We start from the raw sequence: 12,300 nt of genomic DNA on the forward strand, positions 1-12,300 counted from the left end.
AATTGTTCAAATTTGATTTTCAAAAAAAAGCAATAAAAAAAATTGTCAACATGATATTTCATAATAATAATAATAATTATAATAAATCAAGAGTAAATCAATTTGTTTCAGGCATAGATGGCTTCCTGCAACCTACAAACTCAAGATACACCTGCATGGATGAACTGACAAAGATGATTATTGTCAATCTCCTGGGCTACACTTAAAAAAGACACCACTAGATGGCACAACCTTGAAATGGGATTATTCATAAAAAACGGATGTTGTGCATAGGCTTGCAGTCTGATTTAAACAGTTCACACATAAATTGTTAAAATGAACATTTTCATTTATTCACCGTCAGGTTATTCCAGTTTCAGTTTCTTTTCTCTGCCGAACACAGACGATATTTAGAAAAATATGGGTAACCAAACAGTTGAGGAACCCATTGACTTCCACAGAACGGACAAAATACAATGGAAGTCAATGGGGTCCTCAACTGTTTTCCTTCTTTTTTCTTTGTATACACATATATACAGTATATATCTTCTTTTGTGTAAAAACTGAAGAAATACACTTTAAAAGGAGTTGAAAAAGCTTGAGTAAATTATGACAGGATTTTCATTTTTGGGCAGACTTGATTTGAGAAGTCCGTCATTCCCTATCGAGAGAAAAGACTGGAGGACTCAGTTATGACATTTGTAAAAGTGAAACAGGCATGAAGTATTCACAAGAAGGTTGATAAAATCATTTATAAAATGGTGGATTTTTAAGTTTGTCAACTAAACAACTAAATGATTCATCGTCTCTGAATGTAAATGTAAAATGCTAGACATCAGTAAAGTTATACAACAGAGATACCTGCTCCATCTTTAATGCCACAGAGGGGTATTTGATCGAACACACGATTAAGATAACAAGAAGCACACACTGCTGATACTGTGAACATCAGTTTATTTGTATATTGGTATTGGAACATGAAAACGCAGAGAATGGTCCAGGTATCATATTGCCTCTAAGGTGTGAATACTAAAGCTCAATAAACAGTAAAGCCATTTGAAAGAAATTACAGCAAGTGTTCTGAAGGCCTATAGATCACAGCTGAAAAAAAAAAAACAAGTTTGAGAAAACATTAAGAACAACTGGCACTGGTTTGTTAAGTTCCCCAATCGTGAACTATTAGACACGTTTTATAACATTCTGTTCTTCGTCCCTCGCTGTGTGTGTCTGAAGTATATTCCCAGATCCTGAGCCAGGTCTGTCAGGCCCGATAACACTCGAGTGATCTGCTCTGCTTGACCAAGGATTTGGGCAGGTGTAAATGAACTGTAATATGAGGTAATTAGCAATGAGTGCGATTAGATTTCGAAGCGTGTTTACTTGCCAATTCACATTTCACACCAAACTAGCTGCCAGCAAACTTTGCCGTCCCAGTGTCCTCAGCCCCCACTGAATTCAGCTCATATCACCTCCCGAAAACATCTGGAACCCATCCAACTTCATGGTCCACAATAACAATGCTAATTCTAATTAAATGCAATTGTGTGACAAGTCTTGTTAATAGTCCCTTAAAAACAGCTACATAATGAAGAGTTCAGCCGCCAGAGCTTTACATCATCTCCATTGCGATTATCCTAAAAAAGATTGACAGTCATAGAGCAAGTACATGATGTAATGTTCAGCGAGAAGAATGGACTCAATGTTGACATATACAGCCAAAACAGATCCACTATGCAGTATGTGTCCTATTATAGTCTCAAAATCTACGGTATATACAGTCTACAAACACACACACATCTTATAATAAATTAAAATTCACAAAACAATGTGCAAGTTGGTTCTGTGAACTCTTAAGCCTGGTCATCAAAGTGGTCTGGTCCATGTGGGCAGGTGAAAGGCATGAGTAAACCATGGAGGGTGAACTGGACTTCTGAAGGCGCGAGTTTAGCAGCCCCCGACCGCGCCGGCGAGGGTCACTGTGGAACCGCTTTGAGGTTTGCCTTTGTGCCGCTGACCTCCTCGTCTTCTGCCTCCAGACTTTGGCTTCAAAAGACAGGAGGAAAGAAGTTAGAAGATGATTGCTGACTTTGAAAACATTACACTTGACCCTGCTGTGCCAACATCTACCACTTTATACTGCAGCAGTAAAACATAGTTACTAATAATAAGCAGCAGAACAGCACAAATTACACACCAAGTACATGAAGTGTACAGGGTTAATACAGTTAATGCAACCTAGAACTGAAACCATGAACTGAAAAAAAAAAAAAAAAAAATTTACATTTTAATTTAGCTAGCTGCTACAGCAATGTTTCTGTACCAAAAAAAAAAAACTACAAATTAAATACAAATTATATTAAACTATATAGACATTAAAAAAATCGAATTGTATCTTATCTAAACAAACAGAATTCAGAACATAATTAATTATAATGGAAATAAAAACAAAATTGAAAATTCAAAACATTCATTTAAAAAAAAAAAAACTTTCATACTAAAATGTTAGTTCTTCATTAATAAATATCAGATTTTTGATTACTGATAAATATTTGATTTACAAATATAACCAAACATTTAATTTTTCTATGCAGCTATAAAAAAAGATTTAAATTTTGTTCATTTGAATTTTAGACGGATCAATTTAAAATGTAAACGTTTTAGCTTTTGAGATGGTATTCAGAAATTAAATCAAAATTACATTAGCCAAAATTGTTTTTATTTTTAATTTACCTTCACCTCTATTAAAAAAAAAAATAATAATTTAGAAAAAAATGCAAATATTTAAAATACCACACAAAAACTTAAATCTGTCACATGCAAAAAAAAAAAAAAAAAACTATTTTGGTAAATGTCTAAAATTCAAATTAAAATCCAATTATTAATTAATCTATCAACCAAACAGATCACTGTATGTAACATTGGCCGAGAAAATTAGAACATCACACAAAATAGTAATCTGTGCCTGAATGCACAGTTACAGGAACACTAGAGTGTTTCATATTTTGTGCACTGGGACAACTCCCAAACTAGCCAATATTAAACAACACCCTCCCGGTCACAAGCCTCACTCATTTCCATGCCACAGTATCATTTGGGTAAAAGATGCATCGTGCACTGTGCTTTCAGGACGTTGAGACTCTAGAAACAGCACGGCTCCTGCGAGGGGGTAATTAGCAGTCTTGGGAATGAGTGAGTCACTTGCTGTCCCTTGTTTTACCTTGTTCTCTTTGTTTTGAGGCTCTTCCTCCATTTCTGTCTGAAGCAGTAAGAAGTGTGAAACAAAAAGGTAAACCAAAGCAAAAACGGAGTAATTTATGGGAAATAAAGAGGGATGAAATGAAAGCACAGGTGAAGAAAATCAATAGAAGAGTGAGATGCAGGTGAAGCAAAAGAAATATTTCATGTGAGAATTAAAAGCAAAATGAAAACATGGAGTAAAGGGAAAAAAGTGACAAAGCAATTAGACCAGACAGGAAAGAACAAATCACCAGTACTTATAAATCAAAGCATTGCAAATCTTATATTTGTTATCCGTCCCCTCATCTGTTGTTATTACCTGTTGAGGTACGTTTTGCTGGGCGGCTGGCGATCCTGTGCTAGCGCTCTCTTCACCGGACGGGGCCACTCCATCCTCTCTTCTCGCTGGGGCTTTCTTTGTTGACTGCATCTTGATTTGCGGAGGTTTGGAGTTCGACGGCTGATTATTTGTTGACAGGAGCAACTACAAGCCACAGGAACAAAAGTGATCAACTGCTAGCCGGAAAATACTGAACCACTTCCGTGTTGTAGCCTACACCCTCGAATGAAGCTGACCTTGGTGATGGTGCCCACAGCTTTAGTTCTCCCCTCTCTGAACACCAGCCTGTGGTCTATGTGCAGGTACTCTGGGGTTTTAATGAAGCGGAAGTGTACGGTAGCTTTGTCTCCTGTGCGTAAGCAGTCGCTGGTCATAGACAGGATCGTGGCCGTTTGCCTGATGCTACCGCAGTGCACTGTGGGAAGGAAGAGACATGTGAGAGAAATGGTACAAGATCAATCTCATATCTACATTTAGGAGCGTGCAAGGGCATGTTCTCTCACCCATTGCTTGATATCTCGGCGAGATGGTGGTCGGGTGATGTAAAACCAGTATCTCAGCCTCAAACTCCCAGTATGCCTGCGGGTTTAATCGTGGGGACACCATGACCATGCCTTTCCTTATTGAGGAGCGCTTGATCTGAAGGAGAGAGAAAGAGGAGGAATGTTGTAATGAACGACAAAATATACGAGATCCCATTCATGAACAAATGATTCAGAACCAGCTTTTAATGTGTCGGTCGAAACGATTCCCTGACTGAGAGAAACTGATCCAGAGTAAATCGCTCAAATATTGACCTCTTACTTAACGGATGATTCAATCAGGAACTGTTAGCTGTAACTAATAATACATATTCACAACATTTAGCAGTGAGGTCCAACTGTAATTTAAAGTGCCCCTATTATGCCATTTCCAATATTTCCTTTCACGCAGTGTGTAATGTAGCTGTATGTGAATGTAAATGACCTGCATAGTTGTACAGCCGAAAGTGCACAATAAATAAAGTTATCGTCTCCCAAAATTAAGAATCGACTCTGTACAGCCTAAACAAGTCCTTAGTCATTTCAAATCCCACTTAAATGGGTAACACCACATTTGTATGCATGCATGCATGTTATCCTATTGTAGAAGACTCCAAAATCAATATAGGAACCGTAAAATTTGCAGAATAGGGGCATTTTAAACCAGGACTCTGAACCGGTTCAAGGAATGAAAACTAAATAAATTTTGCCAGGAACAGGAACAGAAACGAAATCAAATTTTATAGTTCCAAACAGAATCGAAAATTTGAAATGGCCGATAACCGGTTAATAACGTTATTATATCGTTCCATTTAATATTTGAAATTTATTTTCTTTAAAGTGTTGTATTCCAGCAGTATGTCCTATGCAAATGTGACCCTGAAGCCAACGAGTGAAATGTCCGCTCAGCTGTGAACTCATCATGGACAAGTCTCAATGCACCACACTTAGAGTTTATCTGAGGATAGTGTGAGATTAATTCAACCGATCACACGCACCTGCAGCGCTTCTGTGAATGGAGAAAACAGAAAAAAAAAAAAAAAAAAAACTATAGGATTAAAGGAATATAGGCATGCCTATATTCCTTTTTATGTAATCCTATAGTTTTCATACACCTATAAATTTAGTGTATATATACACTAAATATATTTCACTTAAATCATTTTGACAGGTCAACGAAAGGAAAGAAAATAATTGCTAAATTACGGTTCATTGTGACACGTTCCAAAGTTTTCGGAAAGGAAAACGCAGTACAGAAACGTTAACACATCGATTCTGCTAGGAGTGAACCGATTGAATTTTTTCGTTTTCAAGCCCTGATTTAAACAGCATTTGTTTCCAAACAGGTATAAATATTCATACAAAATGGATACTTTATATACTTGTCACAAATATAATCAGGATCACTAACTCACTATTCTCACTAACTGAGAATAACTTCTCAACAACCATTTTATTGAACAATTCTGTAATTTGTTGACTAAATTAAGACTTTCCCTGCCAAACTGAATTGTCCAGGTTTTTGTGTTTTCACTGTTACACACAGGGGGGCACTATTACACATCTTCTGCATGAGTCCACAATCTCCTGATCAAAAACACATGAGAGGAAGACACACAAACAAGTGATATCATATGTAAGCAGATGCATATGAAAAATAATGTAATGAACAACCAGCATATGAATGGAAACTACCTAATGTTACAGAGTGAAAATGTAGATACAGGAATTGGTACAGTGAAGTACTATGCAAAATTTGGGGGTACTGATGAAAGTGACCTAATGCATATTTGCTTTGATCATTGTATTAGTATGATCCATATATAGTATTTGATAAAAATGCGATGTTCTCAGCTCAATTTTTTTATGAAATTTTCCTACATTAAAGTGTTGATAAAATAATAATAAAATGGATTTATTTGTTTAAAAGTATAGGTTATGTTCTTCATTTTGACGTATTGCATGTTCAGATATTCAATACAATAAAATATTCTGGGGGCCATGATGTTTGAGAGGAAATTATAAAAAAAAAAAATGCTGCCAGTGGCTTGCGACTTGGTTCAAAAACTCTAGCAGGGAAAATTTTAACTTGTCTCCTAAATATTTAATTCCATTTAGTGAAACACAAACCTTTTTCAGAGCAAAAGAGGCCGTCTGTCCACCACGGACCTCTTTCACAGGCATCCTCTTGCGGTGAATGGATTTGACCGTGATGGTGAGGAAAGCGCCCAAAGGGTCTGGTCCAAGAAGCAAAGTGTCATTGAGTCGAATCAGCCCTCGTAACGTGGTCCCAGACACTACTGTTCCTACACCCTGGCCAAAAATAATTGGACCGATGAGAGAGGGGACACATAAATATCTAAACGGAGACAGACAGCGTGCTTACTGGTACTGAATAGGTGTCGTCTATCTGGAACTCAGCAGGCTCGTGGTCTTTGAATGAGCTTCTGGAGGAGAGCAGGTTCAGGAACATCTTCAGCAGGTCCATGTTCTCCCCTGAGACGTTCGAGATCTGGAAGATGGGACAGATTCTACAAAACAAACAAATATATGCAAGTCTGGAGAATAACTGGGATAAAGGTCAGCGAGAAGCACAAATGTCACGTGTATTGTGGGGCAGCATCACCTCTCAGAGCTGAAATTGGATGCGGTGACGATGACATCATCTTTATTTTGGACCAGGACAGGGATCTTTCTGCAGCCTGGAGACTTTAAGATCTTCTGCAGGAGCTTCAAGGTCTCTGAAAAGACAGTGTTACATTAGTATAGCAGTGCCTACCGCTTTCCGTAATTCACAGTCACTTAAGAAATGCCGTTATTATGGCTGACCTTGAAGAATATTAGCTGGACACATGTCGATCTTTGTAACCACCACAAAGACAGGAACATTGAGAGCCAACGCCAAACCCAGGTGCTCTTTGGTCATGCCAACAATCCCTGCATTACTTCCGATCTGTGCAAGAGAGAAAATGGAGTAAATTTAAAGACATCAACACTCATTAGAGCACTCTGTTACAAATCCTAATAATCTGCCCACGTCGGCAGCACTTTTACGTCTCACAAATGTGCTCCAAACATCAAGTTCAGAAGGAAATGTCTATTACAAATGTATTTTAATCAGAACTAAAAAAAATTTTGTTTTTAAAGTTAACAAAATAATAAATCAATATGGACTATTTAAAATGGTATTTGTTGTGCTTGTTAGAGTATTGAGCTCTTGGCTTAGCAACATGCTATTGACATACTATTAAGAATAAACCATGAGCAACAGTGAGTCTAGTCACTTCTCATGTGGCTCACTCGTGCTCATATTTGGTTTGGATGCTGCCACTGAAGAAACCAATTACCATCAGCATGCAGAAATCAGGCAGATGGCCGGTCATTCCAAACACAGTAGTCTTCAGGTACTTCTCATGGCCAGCGAGGTCAATAAAGGTGATGACTTTAGAAGACTTCTCGCAGATCTTGGTCCAATCCAGGCTGCCTCCGTGACTGTCGGGTTTGTTGACTACCTGGCCTTCTTGATCAAATCCCAGGATGTCGTTGCCCACGCTGCTGGTGCGGCCACTCTCCATTTCATGCTTGTGTCTGAAGAGCTTCTGACGTGCGAAGCCACGTCCGTTATCCAGCTCTCCATGAGTCAGCACACCCAGCAGAGTGCTCTTACCGGCGTCCACGTTCCCCACTACAGCCACCCTGAGGAAAACACCATCACGACTGAGTCAGTAATGCATCATGGCTACAGTCAGTAAGGGAAAAGTTTCTTCGAACATGGAAGATGCATTAAAGATGCTCCTTTAATATGATAGAGTCATATGAATCATTGATATGCTCCACTCCTGTAGAAAAGTTTGGGGTTGGCAAGTTTTTGAAAGACGTCTCTTATAGGGTTGTGACAGTGAGGAAATTTCCCCACTGGTTAATTCATGTGTGACAACAGCGGTAATACTGATATCACCGGGGCTTGAGTCTGTTGGGAGTTTTCCCTCTTTCCCTCAATTTCCTTTGCTTTTAAATGGCTTATAAATCCCTTTCAAATTAGCCCCAGTTTTGCATCAAGTGACTCACTTTCCTCATGGGATGAATGAAATCTATGATGTGACTGTCGTTTGACACACTGCATTTATTTTTACTATAAAAAAAATCTACATGACGGAGGGGGACGGTGCATAAGTGACGTGACCTGTGATGCAGCTTAACATCGGTAACACCATCAACATCGTCTTTCACAGCAGGCCTAGTCTCTTCTGCTCACCAAGACAATGTTTACTTGATCAAAACTGTCAAATTGTGAATTATTTAAAATGTACAATCTTAAAATGTAATTTATTACAGTCATTGCAAAGCAGTCATTGCTCCAGTCAGTGTCAGATGATCCTTCAGAAATCACTCTAATCTACTGAGTGCTGCTCAAGAAACATTTCCTTTCATTATTATCAATACTGCTTAATAATGTGAAAAAAAACTTGATAAAACTCCTTAATGAATAGAAAGTTCAAAAGGACTTCATTTATTTGAAACAATTCAGTAACATTAGAAAGTGTCTTTAAATGTCACACTCTATCAATTTAATGTCTCCTTCCTAAACGCAAGTTTTCAATAACTATGTTGTTGTCATGTTCTTTTGGATGAGCTTTTTTGATCTTTTGCATTGTCAACATTCGTTGTTTGGAAAACAGCAGCCTGGACATTGTACAGAACAAATCATTTTATGTTCCAAAAAAATAAAAAAAGATCTTTGAGCAACCATGAGCACATGAGACCAGGTGTTTATTTTGGTTCAACTGAACTGTCACTCGGTCTCATCACTCACCTAACCTCCAGGAAGTCAGCTTCTCCCACTCGACGGCGAATGAGGTAATCTCTGACCTGGCCGCCAGCTTCGGCACGCTCTCTCAACAGGATGAGGTCTGCCTCGATCTGCTCGCACATGGACCTCACTGTGGCCACAGACGCCTGCATATCGCTCTCATTCAAACCATAGTCTCCTCCATCTGAAAGAGTGTGACAGACAAGCTGGTGGGTATTCTTAAAATAAATTAATACAATGAGTCTCAAGGCTCTCCTCTTAGTTTCTCACCTGAGCCCACCCCCAAGACGTAGATGGTCTCCCCGCAGCCCTCGTCCATCCTCTCACGCAGCTGCCGTAGTAGTGAGTCGTACTGTTCCCCATTGGGACTGACCAGGGCTAGCTATGACACATCACAGAAATTAATCTTATTAAACACAGAACGACTGTGGAACAACATTTCTTCTGTTTGTTACACTCATAAATGCAGTACAAAGACCAAGTCTGACTCAACACCACTGTAAAAGGAACAAAGTCATCAATGGACTTGAACAGAGTTGCCAGACTTTACTGCATGTTACATCAGTCGTTATGAAGAGTAATGCTACACAAGCCGAAGTGACGAAGGAGCTTCATGCAAAAAAAACACAGCGCTCAGCTCCAGCCAAACAAAACCAGATCCTCCCCTCAGTCTGAACCTGTCTGATGAATGAGAAGAAGGCAGCTGCCACAGCTCCCACGTCCTTCAAGGTTGAGCACGGGTGGATGTGTGTAGACCTAAACTAGTTTATGAACAGCTGACGTGTCACCGCACGACCCGGCTTGACATGCGATACATCTTCTAAATCTATTTAAGATAACATTTCACTAATTCTTGTTTAAATATAATGCATATACTACTTATAGCACCGTCTGTACTAGTAGGCAGTATGCACTAGTACTTATTTTTTTAGCTATTAGTAACCATGCCAATAATAATTAAGATACATTCTTCATCTTACTAATCATTTGTCACGCGTCATGATTAGTCAGAAGGGTTCAGACAGAGACATTACAAGTTCAATTAAAAATATTACTCAAAATATTACAATTACTTCTAGCATGCACACTAGTGTCTAAAACAAGAAGAGTGATAACATATACTATTAACTATTTTAATAGTTGCTGGTAACTAAGAAATAAATACCAGAACTAATAAATAGTTATTAGTGAAACTGGAATAGGTGCCGAAAACAATCAAATTCATACTATTTGGGATAAATAGTGGATGAGTGAAAAACAGAACCGACATGTTGTTGTTTAAACCTGTAATATTGTAGTAGTTACTTGTATATAATAATTAGCTACTAGTGATATTTATATGCAGGTTAGTTATTTTATTGTAAAAGAGTACTAAATTAAATTAAATAAAAAATTAAATGTATGCATTTAGCCGACACTTTTATCCAAAGCGACTTACAGTGCATTCAGGCTACTACAGTAGATACTATTCAGATACTAGCTTATCATCGTGTTCAATAATCAGAGGTTATATTGCCAGTTTGATTATTTTAGTAACAAAGTGATACTATTATAATTTATTTGTATTTTTAAGTGGCTTAATTTTTTTTTTTTTACATTTTTTAGTCATTTTGTTGTAAGTTTAGGTCATTTGTATAAGTCTTTATAATGTTTATTTATTTATTTACCTTATTAAGACTGAAATATTTTAGAACATAGTGTTAAACCAAATTACAATTTTAAAAGGGGTTTCTTGGCAAAGAGTTTTCAGTTACCTTAATTTCAAGGAAGGAAAATGTTGTACACCGTTTATGTAAAAAAAAAAAAAGTTTGCACCATAAACAAAAACAAAACAAAAAGTAATAAATTAATAAAATGTGCTTCCTTGTTCTCCGATCTATTTATCTCCTCCGTGTCTCCCTCTTCTGAAGGGAAATCCCTCTGTTGCGCTGATATTTCATCAGGTATTGTGATGGGAGGCTGTCATTTCTTCAAACTGACAAACTGTCCATATTTTCATTCATTGGAATTAATGCAGATTTGCGGTCTATGATCAGCTTGTTAAATAGCTAAACCCCCAAACAGATGGACAAATCAGAAGCCATAGTTTAATTCTGCACTACGACAGGTGCATATGATATCATACAGACGATACGAAATGTGTTAAAATATCGCTAAAGGTACGTTAGCCGGGTTTAGCTAGGTTTACAGATGCAATCACTCAGTGGTCAGCTCGTAAAACTGTACGGTTTGAGATTTTCACAGAAATTAAAAACATGATTAAAACTGTCCCTTCAAAATTCCAACGTGTAGTAACTAAAAATACACATTTTTGTAAACGCATTAATTTACTACGATTTGGCCTGACTAGACAAGTTTGAGGCCCTACCTTGCTGGAGAAGTCGATGCCGAGATCCACGACCTCGCCGTTGAACATCTCCCCGTCCTCGAAGAACTCCGCCCCGTCATCCTCGCCGCATCCCCGCGCCGGAGCAAACATGCTAGCGGGGACCACAGACTCCGGTAACCCTATGGCTCCGGGATTAAAACCCGGATCCGTCGTCGTTGTTGATGCCATCTCCGGGGGCAGCTGTTTTTAAAATCAAGCTAAAACAACTATAAAACGAGGCGGTTTTGGGGGAACAGTTGTAAGCTGATACAGCACAAACACATTCAGACCCGTAACAACGCTCGCCGCCTAGGCTAAACTGCCTCGTCGAGATAAACATGTATCGCTACATGTTACTGGTATCACAATAACACGCTAAACTGATAACAGAGTACACCAGAGTCCTGACAATCTGTTCACTGCCCACGTTTAAACGTTAAGTTAAAAAATGTTGTAGAAAATGAGTCATGTGTTTTCTTCTTCTCATGAATTATTGATGAGCGGTCTAGACCAATCATTTTCTTCAGAATTATAATCACGTGTGTTATCATCCAATGAGAGTTCGTGGGCGGTGCATGTCATTACTAATAAAATATAATTACAATGCAAATTATGCAACATTTAGTTCTTAAGTCCCAAGGTTTGTTTTGATAAATGGTCGACAGAAAAATAAAATAAAATAAAATAATATAATATAATAATAGTAATAATAATTTGAAAAAAATTGTTGAAAAAAAAATAAAGTCAGACACATAAAGGATATCAGTAGCCTATGCTATTTAAAAACCAGCGAGTAGATCACGGACAGTTTAGTTGACCGTCTTCAACACGCAGTTGTGTAATAACTGAATCCACGTGTGATAACAAACCCTGTGACGAGAATATTACACATAAAAGACTCACCTGATTATCTTGCTTGTGTAATTTAAATGAACTAAATTACTAAACGTGTCATCAAGAATCTGAGGGATGTCAAATCAGGCTCACAAGTCAGGTAGCCTAACATGTTATTTCACCCCTTTCAGATGGTATTTAAATCTTAATT

At 37.9% G+C, this 12,300-nt stretch overlaps 1 protein-coding gene across 3 annotated transcripts; it reads right to left on the reverse strand.

The window, feature by feature from the left end:
* Positions 1-916: 916 nt before the first annotated feature.
* Positions 917-11,446, reverse strand: LOC113068987 (GTP-binding protein 1-like). Of its 3 annotated transcripts, XM_026241947.1 has the most exons (13): positions 11,256-11,446; positions 9,158-9,269; positions 8,891-9,071; positions 7,425-7,773; positions 6,907-7,030; positions 6,704-6,818; positions 6,464-6,608; positions 6,208-6,390; positions 4,060-4,195; positions 3,793-3,971; positions 3,536-3,700; positions 3,197-3,235; positions 917-2,022 (listed from the first exon to the last, which is right to left on the reverse strand). In XM_026241947.1, exons 1-13 carry the CDS (start codon positions 11,442-11,444, stop codon positions 1,924-1,926), a joined length of 2,016 nt encoding a protein of 671 aa, XP_026097732.1. In that variant the 5' UTR covers positions 11,445-11,446; the 3' UTR covers positions 917-1,923. The 3 variants fall into 3 exon arrangements, with proteins under 3 accessions (XP_026097732.1, XP_026097733.1, XP_026097731.1); XM_026241948.1 differs by lacking the exon at positions 3,197-3,235; XM_026241946.1 differs by lacking the exon at positions 917-2,022 and having other exon boundaries at positions 2,819-3,235.
* Between the last annotated feature and the right edge of the window lie 854 nt (positions 11,447-12,300).

The sequence above is a fragment of the Carassius auratus genome, unplaced genomic scaffold (assembly GCF_003368295.1).
Source record: "Carassius auratus strain Wakin unplaced genomic scaffold, ASM336829v1 scaf_tig00000390, whole genome shotgun sequence".
NCBI classification, from domain to species: domain Eukaryota; kingdom Metazoa; phylum Chordata; class Actinopteri; order Cypriniformes; family Cyprinidae; genus Carassius; species Carassius auratus.

Coding starts and splice junctions, on each gene's coding strand:
- LOC113068987 (XM_026241946.1), bottom strand. CDS start 11,444: ATGGCATCAACAACGACGACGGATCCGGGTTTTAATCCCGGAGCCATA. Junction 6,819..6,906: donor TCCAGCTAATATTCTTCAAG/GTCAGCCATAAT, acceptor CTGTCTTTTCAG/AGACCTTGAAGCTCCTGCAG. Junction 6,609..6,703: donor TCCAATTTCAGCTCTGAGAG/GTGATGCTGCCC, acceptor TTTGTTTTGTAG/AATCTGTCCCATCTTCCAGA.